At 29.3% G+C, this 21,437-nt stretch overlaps 2 protein-coding genes across 2 annotated transcripts; both read right to left on the minus strand.

Annotated features, from left to right (window-relative positions):
• Positions 1-6,770: 6,770 nt before the first annotated feature.
• LOC129318978 (uncharacterized) lies at positions 6,771-7,808 on the minus strand. The gene is made up of 2 exons (XM_054964006.1): positions 7,568-7,808; positions 6,771-7,399 (listed from the first exon to the last, which is right to left on the minus strand). The coding sequence occupies exons 1-2, from the start codon at positions 7,769-7,771 to the stop codon at positions 6,842-6,844; spliced, it is 762 nt and encodes a 253-aa protein (XP_054819981.1). The 5' UTR covers positions 7,772-7,808; the 3' UTR covers positions 6,771-6,841.
• Positions 7,809-15,915: 8,107 nt separating this feature from the next.
• On the minus strand, positions 15,916-17,416 carry LOC129318022 (isoflavone 7-O-methyltransferase-like). The gene is made up of 2 exons (XM_054962519.1): positions 16,703-17,416; positions 15,916-16,146 (listed from the first exon to the last, which is right to left on the minus strand). Exons 1-2 carry the CDS (start codon positions 17,414-17,416, stop codon positions 15,916-15,918), a joined length of 945 nt encoding a protein of 314 aa, XP_054818494.1.
• Positions 17,417-21,437: the final 4,021 nt, after the last annotated feature.

The raw sequence follows: 21,437 nt of genomic DNA on the forward strand, positions 1-21,437 counted from the left end.
ATGGAGGAAAAATTCACAATCTCAACCTATAATCTACCTCTTACGGCAACCAAAACATTCAAGTGAAATTATCAATCAAAATTATGCTCTTAAAATAAAAGTTCCAGCACGTTCAGATTTCCTTTCTACCCATTCATGCACCATAGCTAAACAAAAGAAAGATCACAACTTCAATCATTTAATCACCACACACAGCCAAGTCGGACAAGAAAGAGAAGGAGAATGGAGTAATACACACCCACAAAGTATGGGGAAGGAATGAGGGGAAGAAATTAGAGCTTCCTCACACCAGATCAGGACAGCACCGAAAAGGAAGAAGGAGAAGATCTGATGAAGAACCTGGTGCACTCGCATCACTCCACGAACAGGGGAAGCTCCGGCACACTGAACGTCTCTCTTAGCAGCATCAAACGAAGCTCCTCTACACACACTCACCGGTAAATAACTCACACAGTTAAAGCTAGAAGCAGAGGAGGCGGACTTACAGCTGAACAGGGGAGAGAAATTCCTACTTTCTGGATAAAGCGGCAATGGAGGAAGGGAAAAGAAGAGACTGACAGCAACCTCCAATAGCAGCGGTTACAAGACGCTCGTCCTCGACCTCCTCTCCAGCGACCTCCTTCTCTCGCAGATGACGCCGGCGATGACAGGAGGAAGAAGATTTTGATCTGTTACAGCAACCAGGGAGGAGAGAAACGAAGAACCGCAGCGAACACTCTCAAGCATGCCGACAGCTGATCGAAAACGGGAAGAGGACGAAGAGGTCTCAGGAGGAAGGACGAGCACTCTCACTTGGTCTGGAATGATCGAGAGAATGAAGAAGCAGAGGATGAAAAATGAACAAAGACATGCGTAAATGCGCCTGCCCATTTTATTTATTTATTATTTTTTTTTAAATAGGGCAAAAGGGTAATTTGATAACGCTGAAGCAAAATGATACAAAATTTCACTTTTGACTCCTGAAGGCTTGAACGCAGGACCAATTAAGTAAATAGTTGCATAATCTCCCCTAGACCAGCTCTTGTTCTTGGTAAATTTGTTCCCAAAACTAATAAAAATACTCTTAAAATATATTATTAATGATTTTAAATTTTCTTAAAAATTATGGATAATTACAAATGGTATGTGCCACTCACAAGAAGTTGTGACAAAAAAGTGAGATAATATGCTTCATCACTTTCTTCTTCTTCTTCTTCAGCGTTGTTGCTTTTGATGAGATAGTGAAGATGCCATTGAGAGCCAGCAAGTGCATGAGCCCTTTCACAAAGGTAGCTTTCGAGGGTGGAATATTGAGAGCTGACGCCAACTGAGAAAGAGGAAGGGATTGGCCATGCTTGTGGCTTATGTGTTCTATTTCAAGTTCAATGGCACACTTGAGAGATAAAGAAGGTATCCAAAGATACATGACCTTGTGCAATTGGACTTGGCCATGAAAAAGCTTAAAGAGATTTTGTTTCCAATTTTATAATCCATGGATATGATGGAGAATTTGGAATTGCCAATTGAATTGTTAGGTTTTGGTTCTTCATATCCAATTTGTGAAACTATTTATATACAGAAGTTTCCGTTCTTCATGGAGAATTGTGCTTTTGCCTAGTATAGATATTTGTTGGAAAATATTCATGTAATTAATTTAAATGAATTGCTCAGATTTATATACAATACAATCAGTTCGCTATATGTTGCTGGGAATTGTTTTTTCGCCAAATGCAAAACATGCATCTAAGCGTTTGTTTTTAAAATTACACATTAGCTTCTTTTATTTTTATAAATTAAAAGATGAATCTAAACTTTTGTTCACAAGTTAAAAAAAGTGTACATGTCATTAAATATTAGTGCTTTTAATTAACACAGTAATAAAGCCTCTTTGAAAGTAGCGGAAAGACGGTTGATAGATGTTACTCTCTTTAAAAAATGTGAGGAATGTATTTTAATCGAATATCAAACTATTTTTAAACTAATACCATCTTTTTATATTTATTCTTGTTTAATAATGTGTTTCACTTAAATACAACACAGAGGAAGCATCCATATATAGTGCCATAAAATTTGTATCATTATGCAATAGATTGTCCTTCTATGCCCCTCCCCCCTCAAGTCAGCTACTACTTTCGACAAATATTTATAGAAAATAAAAATAATATTTAAACTATTAAATATTAAAGTATCAATATTTTAATAACATATTATTCAAACAAACATATTAATTGTTAATTACATTATTATTAACTGAATTTTAGTCTTTTACATGTAAAAAGAAAGAAAAATTGTATATGTTGGTGTTTATTTGTAATTAATATAAGTTAATTGATAGTAATTCTATTATATGGTATTCTCTCCATCCTCATTTATAAGACATTTTTAGAAAAAATTTCACATACTAATAAAGCTCACTAAATGTAATCTTTGTTTCCCAAATTATAAGACAATTTGATATAAGATTATGCATACTAATAAAACACAATAATAACATGTTACAAACCTACTTTTTTAAAACAAAACTATAAACTTTCAAAAATGCTCCTATACACTTAATTATTACACTATAATACCATTCCAATTCTCTCTCTATTTGAAGAGTAACATTGAAAAAATATACTTAATGAAACCTTAGTTATTTAAATTGTCTTATATTTTGGGACAAAAATTTCCTCTAACATTGTCTTATAATTTGGTATGGAAAGTGTACTTACAATTTTTGTTTCAAAAGAAAACTAGAAAGTTCCAAAAAATGCGCCCTTCATTTAATACTTACATTTGTGAGAAAATATTATAGAGAGAGAATATAATGAAAAAAGTAATACTAAAAAGCATTATTAATTAAACCTATTACTGTCAAAATATTTTATATTTTGGAATACTGAATCTTCCTCAAAAGTTTTTTATAATTTAGGATGAAATTATTACTTATTTGTAATTTTTGAGTTCTTTTTTATAATTTTTGAGGTTTTTTTCTATAATTTTTTTGATCCACTAATTGTCAAAGCTAAGTTTTATTAATAATAGAGATAATATTGCACGGTTTTCAAATATTAAAGGAGAACATTTCATTAAAATCAAATTTAGGTTCCTTAATGTTCATAGACCTATAGTTTAAGGATAAATTTACCTTTTAACCAATTAATATATCACACCATAAAATATCATTAAACTAATTAAAATAAAAATGATATTAAAATAATCTTATATATTTAATATAATTTTTAAATTTAATTATATTTTAAACAATATATAAAGTATAAAACTTGAATGAGTTTTAAATAAATAGTTCCTACATTAATTTTAAATAAACCATTTATTATTGATAATATTTTAACTAATTAAAAATAATTTATGATTTAAAAATTAATAATTTAAAATGAACTAATAATGATTATTTTTTAAAAAATAATGGCAATGGCACAATTCATCTTCATGAACCATGGTTGCCATGCTTCCTCTAACATAAATGTGGCAAATGCCACGGTTTTAGAAACTTGGCTCCTTCTGGTAAAGTGGAAAAGATCCTTGCCTTCTGCCACCTCCTCACAAAACCATAACTTTTAGAGAAATGACATCTAAGGATGCGTTTGGTTTTCTTCTGTTTCACGTTCAGAAAGCAAAATTTCACTTTCAAAAAGTTAAAAGTTATTTGGGTAGAATATTTACAGGAAAGCATATCCTGAAAGTACATTCAAACAGTAGCTGAAAGTGAATTTCTGAAACGTAACTATTTGAAGCTTTTGAAAAGTGGATTTGAAAAGTAGAATGTTATTTGACCATACTACCCTAAGTTTAATCTCTTATTTTTTATTTCAAAAATAGTTAATTCATTAGAAATATAATTATTATTTTAATAATAATAATAATTAGGTATCAATTTTTTAGTATTATAAATTGAGTAATTAATCATGTTAACTTTTAGCATTAATGTATAATAAAAATTACAAATCTTTATTACATCTTTTAAAATTACAAATTAAAAAATACAAATAATTAGAGATCAAATTTTTAGCATTATAGATCAAAATTTATGTTATTTATAATCTTTATTACATTTTTTAAATATTTTAAATATATTACATTTGTATAATAAAAATTATAAATTATTATAAATCAATGTCTTTTTTGGTAATTGTACATTCAAAAGCACATTTCACTATCACAAACCAAACAACTTTTAATGTATCAAACTGATTTTTGAAAAAATATATCCAAGCACAAATTTCGTTACAACAACTGACTTTCATGAAACTGACTTTCACCAAATGAACTTTTGACAAACTGAAAACCAAACGCACACTAAGTCTCAAATGGATCATTTTATTTAAATAATATTTTAATAAATTTTAAAATGTAAAGTAATTTCTTAAAATAATAGACTATTATTTTCATATAATACAATCTGTTCTCAAATAGATAAAGTTGTAAATTTAAGAGATAAAAAGTTGTAAAATTTTAAAAGTGTTCAAATAATAACATGTTACTTTTTTTAAATTTAATCATCAAGACTTGTATTTCTTATTAAAATTGAAAAAGAGGGTTATAAATTTAAGATGACAAAAATGTTTGAGAGATAAAGTTGCAAATGTTTAGAAGCACTCAAACAAAAAATAAATAAAATCACTACTATAGAAACAGTGTTGTAAATTTAAGATGATGAAATTGCAAATTTTTTAATATATTCAAATAATGACTTGATTCTTTTTAAATTTAGTCATTGAGATTTGTGTGATTGCCATTAAAATTAGGAATATTAATTGAAAATTTAACAATATGAAATTGCAAATTTGAGAGATAAAGTTATAAAATATTAAAATATCAATTTCGGGACACAAATTTATAATTTTGTTATCTTGAATTTGTAACTTGTTTTTCCTATTTTAATAGGGAATACAAATCTTAATGCTTAAATCTAAAAATTAACATGTTATTATTTAAACAGTTTTAGGAATTTGTAACTTTGTCTCCCAAATTTACAATTTTGTTTGTTGGATTTGCATCTCATTTTTTCAGTTTTGAAATTGAGAATAGATTGTACTATATGAAAATATCAACTAAGGGTATAAGAGGTTTATTTTACATTTTAACATTTATTGAGCCTTTGCTAGAATAACATGATTCTGTTTTAATTTAAGTGTCATTCCGGGTAACTTTTATAATGGTTTTCACGAAAACTGTGAGAATGCTATTTCTCACATTTAAAATTGCCACAATTTCAGCAAACCGTGGCAACTTTTTATTCTCACGGTTAGCACAGTGGAGGAAATTAACAAAATTTAACTGTGGAAAATGCCTTTTTTTTATTGTAATACCGCCTTAAAATATTATGAAATTCTTAATTATAATAAAACAAACAATTAATTATTTTTTGGTACTCATTTAATAAATTCTTTAATTATGCAGGAAAGGAAATGAACACATGATGAAATTTAGGATTAATGAAACTTTTAGCCACTGAAGTTTATCTCAAATCTCAATTATTAATTTGTTCTCTTAAGTTTAATTTTTATCAATTTGGTCCCTTTATTTTGCCTCAATTATCCATTTTATCATTATTGTTTGAATAAGATGTAGCATAGTGAAAATTTGCTGACATACATAACATAATAATGATTGTAACTACATAGATTAATGAAAATATGGTAGCTTTTTGAATAGGAAAAAGTATATTCAGAAAATTTTAAAATAAAGGAACAAAATGCAGCATAAATGACAAGGTTAATAAAAAGTAAACTGAATTGATAGTTAATTTATTCTCATTTAGTTATGTATGTATGCCAAAAGATTAAAATATTTTATACATTAGATAAGTTTGAGAATACTTTTTTTTCAACTTAAAGGACTAACATAATAATTTAAGAAAAAAAAAAGATCAAATAAATAAAATTAAACTTGAAGAACCAAATCGATAATTAAGAAAATTTCAAGGAGTAAAAGTTTTATTACCCTTGAAATTTACCAATAAAAAATGTCGTAACTCCCTAAACGTCTGCTACATATCACTAAAAGTAAAACTGACATTTAATAATTAAACTAATAATTAGTATTGGATAGCATATTTTGGTAGCCAACATCAAACAAATTAACTTGGACCTGCATGGTTTCACAAGTTCGAAACTTCCTAGTAATGCGTGAAGCAATAAGGACAAAACGGAATGAAATCGTATTTAACTGAGTAAAATACAAGGATGTTAAAGGATAATTAGATCCCGCTGGTAAATTGATTAAAATTCAAGATCATTCAAATATATATATATATATATATGGATGAGAGAGTGATTTCACTTTGATTTAAAACTTGTTTCCATAACTGTTTCTAGCCATAGCCTATATCAGAAACCGGTAAATTGATCAAAACAAGACTATATATTATATTCTTTTTGTGTTTGCTGCTGCGTGCATTTTGATTCTAAAGCTGATTTGGAAAATGCATATTTAGAATCTTCATATAGACGGGTAGAATCTTTTAATCTTTAATCAATCTGAGGTGAGTGTTTAGTTTTTTTTTCATCGTTATCAAGCCAAGCATGTATCAAATTAAGTAGAAACTATTGAGAAAGTACAATATATTAAACTTCATTCTCTATACAGAGAATCATTAATTTATATAGAGAAAATCATTTATGTCCAAGTAATCATACACGTACAGTATATATGACATTATTCAGATCAACTACTGATTTTCCTTGGATGAATGAAGAAAGATAAATATAAAAGCAAAATTAATGGAATGGAGATCAAATGAATTACGTACTGAAGCATTCTTTGTCATATCAAGATTTGGGAGGCTTAATTTCTACAAGTTAGAAAGAAATAAGGAAAAAGAAAGTAGTAGTAAAGTAGTCCCATGAGATGAATCTTATAGCCAATCAAATAGCCACCAGAAAATCTCAAGAATACGATGAACAACATTATAACAGAAGTGCAAAAGAAGCACACCGCACCATATCTGAAGAAGCAGAAGCAACGCTATTACATCAATAACTACATTACTAAACGATTCAATCTCTTCACTCTTCTTCTTCGCCTTCTTCATGATCTTTTTCTTCTTGCGTTCTTCTTCATCAGCACCAATAATCACTCTCGTTCTTTCTGCTGCTGCTTCTTGTTTCACAGTCTCATCGGTAGTAACAATCCCTCTTGTTCTTTCTGTTTCTTGTTCTTTCACAGGCTCATCAGTAGTAATAATCCCTCTTGTTCTTTCGGTTTCATGTTCTTTCACAGGCTCATCAGTAAGCTCTATTTTTCTTTCTGCTTCTTTTTGATCTTCTTTCACAGGCTCATCAGTAGTAGTTATCCCTCTTGTTCTTTCTGCTTCTTGTTTTTTCACAGGCTCATCATTAAGCCCTTTTGTTCTTTTTGCTTCTGCTTCTTCTCCCACAGTCTCGTTGTCATCACTGGTGTGCTGTCCTTCAAGCTTCACAGAGTTTTTCGACGTTGAGACAGTTTCTTCAGGAAATAAAAGAAAAGAGATAAACCCTAGTTAACTGGTTATTAATAAGCCTCCCGAATAAAGTCCTAATAATATACGATAATTAAGAACAATAATCCAACACAGTAGCTGAAGAAGGTGAAGGTAATCTACCACATCAGGACCTCTGGTTCTTTCTGCTGCTTCTTTTTCGTCATCATCATCAAGTTGTTTCGTTCTTTCTGCTTCTTTTTCATCAGGAACAGGAACTGGCATGTTGTTGGAATCCTCACTCGTATTAGCAACCTCGTCTCCTGAGATCTTTTCGCTCTTTTTGTCTTTTTCTGTGTATGATAATGATGATGATGTGCTCTCCATTGAAACGAAAATCGATAAAATAAGAGAAAAATAGAGGAACTCGAGAAGAAGGGAAGTGAGCGAGTGATTGACCAGTGAGGTTTATATAAAGGAGATAGAGATCGTTCAGTTCTTAAGAATCTTTATTTTGTATCAAGAAATAATATACCGTTCAGGCCACTTGGTCCATCTCAAGACGAGTCAGTTATACCGTTTTTGTGACTAATTACACTAACAATTGTAGCAAAAAGAAAAATAATTAATTGCCCACACAAATTTCCTAAAATTATAGTAAAATTGTTTTCATTGAAATGAGCAACGTGCCCAAAGAACTTAGGTTGTTTTATTAAAATTATACATGCAAGAGGAAGAAGGTTACGGTAAAAAATAGATCTAGATTCTCTGTGTATCAAGTCCTCCCACCTACTGAGGGGTGAGTTTCTATATGGCAGTCGCATGATTTTATTAACGCTTGAAAATTCAGTCTTAGTGAAATGGTGATTGTTAAAGGACGGTTTCATGAGAGTACATTTTAAGTTTCTGTTCCATAAAAAAAAAAGCCTACTATAAAAAAAAAAGCCTATAGGAGCTCTCATATTAGAGTGCTTATAAAAGAAACACTTTAAAAAATTAAGATGGAACATACCGAAGCGCCTATAAAAAAAGCGCTCCATAATGTTAGATATTTCAAATTACTTTCCTTTAGAAGCAATCTGAAAGACTGAGAAAATAAATAATTTTAAAATATTTTACACTCTTTCAGAGTGCTTCTAGTAAAAGTGCTCCAGAAAGTCTAGTCTTATCTTTTAAAATATGTTATAATAATTTTTTAAAAATTTAAATTTTTAGTTATTTTATTATTATTTAATTTTTATTTTTAATATTATTACTTAAAGTATTATAATTATTGTAGATATTATTAAACATGATTTATAATTTATTTATTTTTAAATATTTCATATCTCATTCGGAGTGCTCCAATTTGAGCGCTCCTTAAGGGCCGAAGCCGACGCCTACCGGAGCACTCAAAAAGGTGTGAAGCTTCAGAGAACTTCCACGTGGGAGCACTCTAGAACCTCCAAAAAAAAAAAAAAAAAAAACAAACCTGATCTCCAGATTTGTTCAACTCCCCCTATGATGCTTCTCTTTTCCTTGATTTATAAAGCCCGATATGGGTACTATGGAGCATAAAGCATCGTTCGTCGAGCAAGAGTCATCTTCTGCCAAGAAGCCAAGAAGCTGAGTCGCCGTCCGTCGCCCCATCACGTGGATTCACCGTTCCAGATATATCAATCAAAATTCCAGTTCCATGGAAGCTTCACAGCCGTAATAACCCAAAGTTTTAAAGTATAATTAAAATATAATGTATTTTAACTATATTTTCTATTAATTTTGGAACAGATTTAGCCCAAGAGTGCTGAGTCTGTTGGTTAGCAGGAAAACACTTGCTTATTAGGTCCTACTGTTCGAACCCCTACTGTGTAACAGAAGATTTTTTATTTTTCCATCTGCTTGGCTAAAATTACCGTTATACCCTCCACTTTAATAAGTTTTTTTCATCTTCCTTTTTCTGCGTTTTGCACCAGAGGAAGAGAGAGATTGAAATTTTCCTGTTCCAGTAGCTTCGAATATACTTGTTCACAGTCTTGCCCTCCATCAACTATCTCATCGCCGGTGACAGTGGCATGCTCACCGTCGACGTCACAAAGTCACCTTCCTCATTAGTTGTTCTGCCTCCTTTATTTTTGGTGGCGTTGCTGTTGGTGTAAGGGAGCTTATGTGTGGGAACTCATGAGTGGGAGCTGAATCACGGAACTGGGGTACTACTCATGAGACTTTTGCTTCTTGATATGGTTCTGTTGGCTTTGCTCCTTTTCCTCTTTTGTGTGTCATGCCAGATTTATCATGATCCCCTGTTGAGTTGCAGGTTCTGATTTCTTCACCCCGGCTTCTGTGTCGTCGGCCATCTCAAGTGAGAAGCTGTGAACTCTTCTCCTTTTCCTTGAAAAATGTGTGTGTGAGTGTGTGATGTAATAGAGTTGAAGTAGCAATTTTTTTTCCCCTCGAGTTCTGCTGCTGCCCGTGGCTATGGAGGGAGGAAGAAATTTAAGTTGAAATATTTGTACTTAAGCTTGATGATGATACACGTGAGTCAGAATTTTTGAGTTAAATTGATTTTAGTTTGAATTGGTTGATGTAAAAGAGAATTGATTAGGATGAGATTGGGATATAAGAACTTGGACATGAAATTTGGAGATAGGTGTCTATTAGATGTTTGTTAAAATGCTTGTCAGAGGGAGTTGCTTGATTTTGTATTTCCTAAATTCATTAAATTCCTTGGAAGGCAAAAATGGTTTGGGTGCTATTATCTTGTGAATTGAGATAGGCATTGTATGGAAATTTGATTATAAAGATAATGTAGCTAGTTGAATTCTTCGGAGTTATGCAATTGTTGAGAAATTGTTAGGCAAGACAATTAAATGTTAAAAAGCTTTATTGTGGGATTTAGAAATAATGTAAATTTGGTGTTTTGACAAAAAGTTTAATAAGAGATTGTATTTTAATGGAATATTGAGCTATGGCTTGTGAGGGATTTTTATGTGTAAAGTTTTGATTTTAAAATTTTAAATTTATTATAGCTAAATTTTTATAGTGGTATTGTTGGAAGGAAATTATTGAATTTATTGAAATTTTATTTAAAATCTTAATATAATTTATATGGTGTTTTGGGGAGGAGAAATTTAATTGAAGTTGAGATGTGATTTTTGAATTTTGGGAATAGTTTGGGTAAGTGGATTGCATTCTAATTGATTTTTCAATAAAATTATTTTTACTAAAATATTAAATTTTTATATAGATCATTTAATAACAACAATGCTGATTATTAAATACTTTGTTAATTAAATTACTTTATTTTAATGAAATTTTATTCTAGAAAATTTTGATACTTAAAACTATATTTTAATAGCGATGATTTTCTCACATTTTTAAAATGAATTTGGAGGAGACTTTATATATAACACTAGTTGCTAACAACAATTTCATTAGCCCTTGGCATGTCATGATCAATGACATACTAGTTTATTTTTATGAGTTTTATTTTCACATTTGTTATTCATGGGTCTAACACTTGGGCTTGTTTTTTCTTTTTTGCAGCTTCGAACCACATTTGGTTAGTATTACCTTGTGAACTATGTGTCCATATTTATTTTATAGCTCAAACTACAATTAGTTACTTATTATTGTGGATTGTATGTCCATATTTGTTTTCGTGGCATAAGTCATTTTTTATTACTTATACTAGTGAACTATATATTCACGTTTGTTTATTATCCTAGTATGTCCCAAGAAACATGAGCTTTGAGTATTTGGTGATTTTATATATTTCATTGATTTCGATTAGTGATGTTATATTATACTTAGTTATTATGTTTATTTGTTTTCTTGAGACCAAGTGATAATAATATTTTATATGATAATTTAATAGTTCAATATTTTATTTAAGATTATATAAAGCCCCTTAATTCCAAAGTTTATTAAACATTTTATATGAAGATTGTTATTTCTTTAGTTTACATAATCATTTCAAATTTTTTTCTTTTATTCTTGTATATTTATTTATTGTTGGAATGTTATTTACTGAAAAATTATTTTTGGTTTTAGATACCTTGATCAATGCTAAACCTCCTGCTGATCATTGAGGGCTTACTATTGCTAAGTTGGGCAGATAATTATTTTGATAATACCCTTTTTTGATGTATTGATTACATTTATGTGTTATATGATGAAAATTTGTTAGGTGTTTCACATAGGCTATACCTAAGATTTTTATTTTGTTACATATTTTGTCTACTGGCTAGAAAGAGTTAAAATCTTGATTGATCTAGTATTTTGTTAAAATATTGAATTTAAAATTTTTGGGAGGTTCTATTTATAAGGAAGGTTATACTGAAATTTTTACAAAAAACTTGAAACTTTTGTTGTAACACATATATTATGCATTAAGTATATCACAATTTTAGTATAAATTCAAATATGTTTTAGAAATGAAAAGATTTTTTACTTTAAGACTTAGAGGAATCACACACTACACCAATCATCCTCTATTTCTGAGGTGTGACCCTAGCACCATCCTCAAACTGTCTTGCGTTGAGACATCGAATGGTACAAGATTTATGGAAGGTCCAGATCCACTGTTTGGCAGGCACGATATTTCATTGAATTTGAACGTGTGTTTAATTCCTTCCCTCTCTTTGACTTCATCGAATGGTACGAGATTTGTTCATATGTTCTTATCTATATTCATTTTCGTGCCTTTGTTAAACAGCTTGGAGACTTGGTACAACAGAATTTTGATCCTCATAGCTGAAACTTTGAAGAACGCAAAGCTAACTCTAGATGTTCTTTCCATCGGGTACATAACCTAGCTCCTTAAACAAATATGTTGAAGTATGACTTCAAACTTCCTAAATGTCTCAATTTTTTTTTTAAGTGCAGCAGTCAAACGATTACAATCTCGTTATTAACTTCAAGCTTGTTCCAGAGCCAATATAGTTGTTCGTTGTTGTTATTTTTTATTTTTCTAAAAAGGGAGTGTTATCAATTTGAGAAGCTCATAATCACAATCTCGTTATGTTTGGCAGGATGTCTGTTAATGGCTGGAAACTGATGATTCCACTGGCTTTCTTTAATCCCAGGCGGGCCTATGAAACATTCCCAATTTATGTTGCAACCAATAATATATATCGATGCTTTTTTTTTTGTTGCATCTATGCTTACATTCTATAAAGGAAGTAAGTGTTAAGCTCAATTGTGGTGGATAACTTATATTTTATCTTCATATTTACACTACAAAAAAATTGACTTTCGGCAGTGACAAAATGTCGCCACAATGTCACTGAAGAAGCTCTTGTCGCTGATTCTATCTGCAGTAACAATAAAAGTCTCTGCTGAAAGTTAAAAATTGGTGGTGACAAATGTCGCCATAGAAAAGAAAATTTATTGTCGCAAAAAGATAGTCACCGCTGAAAGTTGAGAATAATAATTTTAGTATTGTTCTTTCTTGATTTTTTAAGTGGTTTGCTTCACTTTTGGTAAATTTTTAAGTGACTATCATATATTCATAAGTTCCTTTCGAAAGTTTCACTAACTTGAAAGTTTCACAATAGTAAATTTTAGTTTTATACTAGGAAACAATCTACTCCCAAGTGTGGATCCTATTTTTTCAACTAAAATTAACAATAGTCCCATCATAATAATTTCAGTAGTGTCATTTTTTTTATTTTCCAAGTCAGGTTAATTTTGTAAACTCACATATATTTTTAATTCCAAGTAAAAATCATGACCATTATTGATATTTTAATAATTCATGGTCCCTAATTATAATTAATGATCTTACGGATCCTCAATTGTCATTTTTCATAAAAAAAATACAATTTTTTTCATTGTTTGAATCCTTATTAAAAATGTTGAGATTATATTTAGAATTGCAAAAAGAAGCCATCCGCATGTTGTAAGCTAGCCCTTGATGGGTATGGGTAGAAAAAGTTAAACATATGAAAATGAAGGAAAGAGAAAATAACACCATTAAAAATGCTTTCTCTTCTCAAAACCAATTAACTAAACTAACCTAAATAATTGTATTGAATCAAACCAAACATTACTTGATAACAAAAATTGATGTAAAATAATATGGCTTGGCTTAATTTTTTACTCTAATTCATTAATATTAAATAATACCTTAACCTTATCTTAAAATAATTTTATTATTTTAAAATTACAATTTAACCATAAAATATATTAAATGAAAGCTCATTATGTTATTTTATATATTCATTATAAAAGTACAATAATACAATAAAATTAATGTCTTAAAAATTTAAATATTATATTAAAAAAATAAAAAATAAATGTTAAAAATATAAAATTAAACTTTCAGTGGTGACTTTTATGTCATCGCCAAAACTTATAACATATTTATTATAACATTAATTTTTAAGAAATTATAATACATTTTAAAATATGATGATTGTCAGCTTTTAGCGGTGACTTCTACGTCACCGCTAAAACCTAGACCTTCGGGCGACGACGTACACTGGTCGCCACTGAAAGTCTAACAATCAGTAGCGACTATATATTATCACCGTAGAAAGTCACCCTTTTAGCGGCGACTTTTTTTATCATCGTAGATTGTTCATTTTCAACAGCGACTTTTTAGAGTTATCACTAAAAGTTATTTTTTTTATAGTATATAAAGTTACTATAAGCATGTTTCCAATTTGAGCATAAATTTTATAAATACTTGTATTTTAAGATATGATATCTTCATTTCTTGCAGAAATCAATGTGCATGGAGCCTCAACAGTCAAAGGTTTGTGTCAACTTCTTTACTTACCCTTGGTTTTGTAAACTTGCGTGCCATTATATTTTCCACTTCATCAGTGTAAAGAAACAAAAATTTATGCCGGTGGTAATTATTTTTCATGTTTTATCAAGTTTTATACATGTTCAATGGAAGTCATATTTCTGTACTATATATTGGTCAGTTGTTCCCTGTTTCTTTTATTTAATGTAGAGCTTATCCTTTTGCGAATTTTGGTAGTTTGTTCAAATGTGATTACAGAAATATGTGATAAGATAGTGGAAAGCTTGTATAGCAAACGCAAAAACCAACTTTTATTTAAGGGAAATGTTTGATTAATTAAATAAGAATATTTTTCTGTAGTTCCTTTGCTTTATAGTTGGTTAAGGGTTGACATTCTAATGGCTTCACTTTAAGATGCTTTAGCCTTTACTTGGTGACACTTCCCTTAGTTGTCTACTATGTAAATCCTAGTCGAGCTAGACATTCTAATGTCTACTATGTTCTGTTTCCTCGCTTTTATTTGCAATTAACAGCTATAGAATCATCAAAAGCAAGCCTTTTGTACTTAATGCAATTTTATTACAACTATATAACAAAGTGCTTGGCTTTGGAAGTCTAAAATTGTTTAGAAATTACCCAATCCATGAGCAACTTCGATAAGACGATGCTAGTGTCTTTAACAAGCAGGGAAATCAAAATATCAATTTGTAACAACTCAGGAATTTAAATAAGATTAAAATTGATAATTAATTATTTTGATTTCATTTTTATTAAATTGTGGAGTAGATTTAATAAGAAAGAATCGCGGCTTAGTGATAAAGTCAGAAATAAGGGTCGGGCCTGAAGGGCTGGACTTAGAGGCCCTGTTTAAATAAGGTTTGAGTTTTGAAAATTAAATATTTTTAAAGTAATCAGACTTGAGAACCTGGCCTGATAAGCCCTATAGAAAAAGACTCGAGCCCGAGCATCCCTTCAAGCCCTATTATATTATTATTAATTTTTTTCTTTGGTGGAATATGCATTTGCAACCAAGAAGGACCTACTCGCTTGAAACTCTAACCCTAAACGCATTACATTATTATTAATTTTAATTTATTCTAAAATTAATTTAATATAATTTAATAAATATCAATGTGCAATAAAAAAATATCTAATATTTTTTATTTTTCTATAATTATAATGTTTGTGTATTTATAAAAAATGAATTGTTTTTTAAACCAAAATTTGAATTTTCTTACTAGACTTCTAAATGTGTGTTGTTTAATTTCTAAAAAATTATGAAGATTTTGATTTTTTAAATTTTAGAATATTTTACTTAATTTATAGTGTTTAATTTAATTTTAATTTTTTTAAGAAAATACTTATGAGCTCAGCCCTGAGCCCCTCAAATAAAGGTTGGATCTCAAAAAATGAATGAAAAATAGGAAATCAGGCTTAAAGGCTCAGGCCTTTATAGGCCAAGCCCACCCGTTTTCTAGCTCTACTTAATGGTTCTTTACTCAACTTCGCAATAACTTGATGTAGACATTAATGCTTATAGTTAAATGATTCTGTCGCAATTTTTATAAGCTGGGCACCAATTTCTTTACGGTGCTAATGGGTAGACAATATAATGAACTTTGCAGAATAATTTCATAGCTCCTCTTATTTCTACTGCAAATTTATTTTGTTTAAACAAGTAACTAGTCTTATAAGACTAGACATCATTAGATCATTCCGAGCAAATATAGTTAAGGATAAAGCATAATAAGAGACCTAAGGCCAAATATAGGAAATATCTTGTAATCCTTGAAGCCTGCCCTCAGGAATAGTTGCTTCCATTCTTTTCAGATCTTGCTTTTGAATTAAGCTGAGCCGTCAAAATTAGATTGAGCAAGAGCTTTGTTTCTAGCCATTCATGCTGGTCATGCTTTTCATCCAACACCATATCTATGACGATCACTTTTCCTTCATTTCCTTTGCTTGAGATAGCGTCCTTGGCATTTTTAAGTATCTTTATGATATCATCATCACCCCAGTCAAGTAAGACCCACTGTATAAATCAAAATAGTAAGAAAAATGGACAATAAATTTAACATCCTTATAGTACTTCATTTTTGAATTATAACAATATGCAAATTGATAGTGTTCAGCTAACTTGACGGTGCGGAGAGTATGATAAAGCCAACTTTGATGACCTCAAAAATTAAAATTTGACATATTAAAACTCAGACTTTGACATTTTTAAAATATTTTCAGGTAGCATTTAGATTAGTAGATTTTAATTTGGATTTTATATTTAAATCTCACATTTAAAATCCTTTATCTATGAAGTATAAAAAATTTTAAATTCAAAACAATGAAAAGAGGATATGGGAAATGAAAATTGAAAGAGATGAAATCGTTAAAGTTGCTATAATTTCAAATAATCAGGATGTAAGAGATTTGAAATTTTATATATATATATATATAAGACTTGTAATAAAATATGGATTTGGATATGGATTAATCCAAATCCTTAAATTTTTATTAATCCAAATATAAACAGTTTGGCGGACAAATGATAGAAAATAAGTAATTAACATCCATTGAATTGGTCCCATATATACCTTAATCAAAACTGCATCAGCATGGGGAATGAAATTGAGCATGTTTCCACCAACAAAACTTAAATTGGTGGTTCCAGATAAGTTTGAAACAACCTCAGGAAGATCAAGTACTATGCATTTCAACTTTGGGAACGCTTCACAAATAGTCTTAGCAGTGGTCCCATCTCCACCACCAACATCAACAATAGAACCCAATCCATCAAAAACAGATTCTAAGTTTTTGGTCAGTGCCAGTTTCATGAATCTAGAATCACTAGCCATTGCTTCTTGCATAAATGCAAAATCTTCTGGCTTTTGCTTCATCAAGTCATAAGGCCTTACACCAAATATTGCCTCGTCCAGTGTGTTTTCCTCTCGACGAGCCCATTTCTTCAAGTGATGATACAATTCAATCATTGGTGGCTTTACTGCCAGCCCAACCATTGGAGATAAACAATGGTCTGTGTCATTCACAAGAAGCTGTGATGCAGAAGTGAGATCATATGCTTCATCACTCTCTTCTTCTTCATTGTTGCTGCTTTTGATGATAGTGAAGATGCCATTGAGAGCCAGCAAGCGCATGAGCCCTTTCACAAAGGTGGCTTTAGAGGGTGGAATATTGAGAGCTGACACCAACTGAGAAAGAGGGAGGGGTTGGCCATGCTTGTGGATTATGTCTGGTATTTCAAGATCAATGGCACACTTGAGAGATAAAGAAGGTATCCAAAGATACATGACCTTGTACAATAGGGCTTGGCCATTAAACAACTCAGTGATTTTGTTTCCAATTTCATCCATGGATGGAGAGGTTGGAATTGCCAAATGAATTGTTAAGTGTTTCGGTTCTTCGTATCCAACTTGTGGAAGTGTTTATATACAGAGGATTCAGTTCTTTAATTTATTAGGAATTGTGCTTTTGCCAAGTGTAAATACTTATTCATGTAATTAATTTTAAGTGAATTGTTCAGATTTCCTTCATATATACAACCAATTTGCTACTTCTTGTTGGGAATTGTGTTTTTGCCAAGTGTAAAACATGCATCTAAGCTTTTGTTCTTGGAATTATACATTAGCTTCTTCACCTTTTATAAATTAAAAGAGGTGTTCATGTCATTAATTGTTAAATGAACTGCTGATGAGTATTCCATCATGCAATTGGTTCACTTTATTGTTGAATTGTGCTCTTACCAGTTATAAAAGATGAATCTAAACTTTTGTCCACAGTATAAAAAAAAAAAGTATTCATGTCATTAAATATAAGTGCTTTTTCATTAAAACAGTAATAAAGTCTTTTTGAAAGTGGGGAAATATACCATTGCTGTATGTTATCCATATAATGAAAAAATTAATCATTTGACCCTATATAATTTTGACTTAATTGTAACTAAGTTCCTAAATTTTATTTTATTATAATACGGTCCTTATAATTTTGACTCGAATATAATTTAGTCCTTAAACTTTGACTTAATGCAACTCAACCCCTATAGTTTTAACCATTTAAAATATTAGTCCCTGTATTTTAAAAATAAAATTATAAAGATTAAAATTATTTTCAAATTTAGGGGCTAATATTTTTAATTAATAAATAATATTTATAAATATTATAATGATCAAATTTTAAAATAATTTTAATCTTTATAATTTTATTTTATAAAATATAGGAAGCAATATTTTAAATTACTAAAATTATAAGAAATAAGATACACTAAGTTAAAGTTTAAAGATTGATGACTTACAACTGAATTAAAAGTACAAAAATTAAATGATCAATTTGCCCTTATATCTAATCGATTGTCCTTCTATCTTTGTTTTTTTAAGTTTTTCCATTTTTTCAAAACATGGGTTATGAAAAATTCAACTGCTATTTTAGAGATATATTTATAAATAATAAAAATAATGTTTAAACTATTAAATATTAAATAATATTAAATATTAAAATATTAATATCTTAATAAGATATTATTAAAACAAACATATTTTTTAATTACTTACCAATATCAATACTGGTGATTTGATTAAACTGTAGTTGGTTAAATTGCTTGGTCAAAATTGAACTTTACTTTTTTACATCTAAAAGAAATAACATTCATTTGTCTTTTGTATTTATTTAGAATTTAGATAACTTAATTTATATTAATTTTCTTATATAGTACTTATCTGTAATTTTTTATGTTTTTTTTTTGTAATTTTTTAGTTAACTAATAATCAAAATTAATTTTGATTAATGATAAAAACAATATTGCATTATTTTCAAATCTTGAAGGAGAATGGTGCACTCAAAACAAGTTTAAGGTCCCAAACATAACTAGACCTATAGTTTAAGGGTAAATTTATCCTTTAATTCGTTAATATATCATTGCATAAAATTTCACTAAACTAATTAAAATAAAATTGATATTAAAATTTTATTATATAGTTAATATAAATTTTAAATTTAAATACTTTCTCCATTCTAAAATGTAAATATTTTTTGAAGAGATGAATGTTAAAAAATGTAAGGCATTTTTAATCTTTCAAGGTGTAATTATTATTTTTTTTCAAAAGTGTCCCTATTGATAATAACTTTATATTTATTGTAGGGTGTTAATAGGGATAAATATAAAAAGATAGGGTTAGTTAAAAAGTAGATAACTATTTTATTGAAATGTAAGATTCGATTAAAGATATTTTACATTTTTTAACAGAGGAAGTATATTTTAAACAATGTATAAATATAAAACTTGAAGGAGTTTTAAATAAATATTTTCCACATTAATTTAAAAAAATTATTATTAATAATATTTTTAACCAATTACAAATAATTTAGGACGTAAAAATTAATAATTTAAAGTGAATTAATAATTATGGTTAAAAATATTATTTTTAAAAAAATAATGGCAATTGTGGCAACTCTTCTTAATGAATGCATAAATGGTGGCTGCCACGCTTCCTTTAACAATGATGTGGCAACCACCACGGTTTTAGACTTTTATCACCGTTTTTACAAGCTATGAGAACACCTTGGCAACTTTTGTTCTCAATGTTAGAACCATGGAAATGAACAAATTTTAACTGGGGAAAATGCCTAATTTTTGTTGTTATGATAGCCTTAAAATATTATGGAATCCTTAATTATAGTAAAACAAACACTTAACTATTTTTCAGTACTCATTTAATAAATTATTTAATTATGAAAGGAAATGTACACATGATAAAAGTTATGGATAATGAAACTTGGCTTTTACCAATAAACAACATCCTAATTCCCTAAACCTCTACATATTTGACCGACATGCACATATACATACATACATATATATATATATATATATATCTAGCTATCACCAAAAGCAAAACTAACTAATATTTGATAGCATATATACTCCCTCTATCCTTATATATAAGAAGTTTTTTAAAACTTTTTTAATCTCTAAATATATAAGAGGTTGTCAGTATACTTTCCTTTTGAAGATGAGTAAAGTTGTTTGATTACTCAAAATTATTATGACAACCCTTATATTTAGGAATAAAATAAATTTATAGAAAATATCTTATGTATAGACATGGAATGAGTATTTTATAATAAATGGACGGTTGTATACTCTTAATAAATTAGAAGGGGAAAAAGAAAGGTGCTCATAAATTTACTTCAAAAGAAGATATTCATTTTTATTTACAATAATTAGGGGTAAAATTGGAATATTGGTATCCTTTTAAGCAGATGACTAACTTTTATTAGTTTGCATAATTTGATTTAAAACATTTTATATATAAGGAGGAATGGAGTATTTTGGTAGCCAACATCAAACAAACATGGAGCTGCATTACTATTCCAAGTTTAAAACATCTCGTGCATGAAGCAGTAAGAACAAGGTCAGAAGGAGTTCAAGAACAGTCTAACTCCTTTTTTAATTTTTAGAACAGTTTGACTGTTTGTCATTAAGTTTTTTTTAACAAAAAATTGAATGAAATTGTACTTGACTGGGTAAAATAAAGGGGGAATATCAATGAGGGATTGCTGAAATGAGTTAATATTAGATAAAGATTTAGATAGATTGAATACTTGTCAAAACTTAAACTTTCACTTGTTGATAGTTAATGTTTATTTATTACAGGTAACGTCTGATATTGAACTTTTTAGAGGTCTTTCATTGATAGTCTCCCTAAAATAAAAGGATGTTAAAAGATACTATTAATAGCTAACAAAAGTTGGTCATTTACAAGGATTTAGTCTATAATCTATAGTATTGTTAGTTTAAATCATGCTACCAATATGAAAATCTTGTTAGTGAGTGTTTGCACTCATTAAACCTGGACACATGCCTTGCTCTTGTTGGGCCTTTAAAACCCAACTCAACTAAATTTTTGTTCACATATAAAAAAAAAGGACACGATTAAAAAAATAAAAGAAATTGATTTTTGATTGAACTTTAAGGAACAAGCTATGAGTAAGGATCAATTTCACTTTTGCTTCTCATGCAATTAATGGCCCCTATGTAAAATATCAACTCTAAAGCGACAAGTAATACTTATAGACCATGCATTGAAATCATGCTCATTCCAAACTCATCCTTTTACACAAGTTTTCATGTTTCAAATGAGTAGATCGTATCGCAAGTGTGTCTACTTGAGAATCCTCACCCCAACGTGACTATCGTACTTCCTCCAAATTCAGTAGCTCCATTTGAATTTCTGAAATGATCGACCAACTTGAAAAATATATAAAATTCTTCACATATTTGATAGAACTAAAATATACTAATACAACAATGTAAAG

Source organism: Prosopis cineraria, unplaced genomic scaffold, assembly GCF_029017545.1.
Source record: "Prosopis cineraria cultivar Desert tree isolate PC_DT_omini unplaced genomic scaffold, ASM2901754v1 PC8, whole genome shotgun sequence".
In the NCBI taxonomy this organism is placed as follows: Eukaryota; Viridiplantae; Streptophyta; class Magnoliopsida; order Fabales; family Fabaceae; genus Prosopis; species Prosopis cineraria.

Excerpts from the sequence above, each read along its gene's own strand:
- LOC129318978 (XM_054964006.1), bottom strand. The coding sequence starts at position 7,771 with ATGGAGAGCACATCATCATCATTATCATACACAGAAAAAGACAAAAAG. Across the intron at positions 7,400-7,567 it reads GAACCAGAGGTCCTGATGTG|CTTGAAGGACAGCACACCAG; the intron begins GTAGATTACCTT and ends AACTCTGTGAAG.
- LOC129318022 (XM_054962519.1), bottom strand. The coding sequence starts at position 17,416 with ATGTATCTTTGGATACCTTCTTTATCTCTCAAGTGTGCCATTGATCTT. Across the intron at positions 16,147-16,702 it reads CTGATGCAGTTTTGATTAAG|TGGGTCTTACTTGACTGGGG; the intron begins GTATATATGGGA and ends TGATTTATACAG.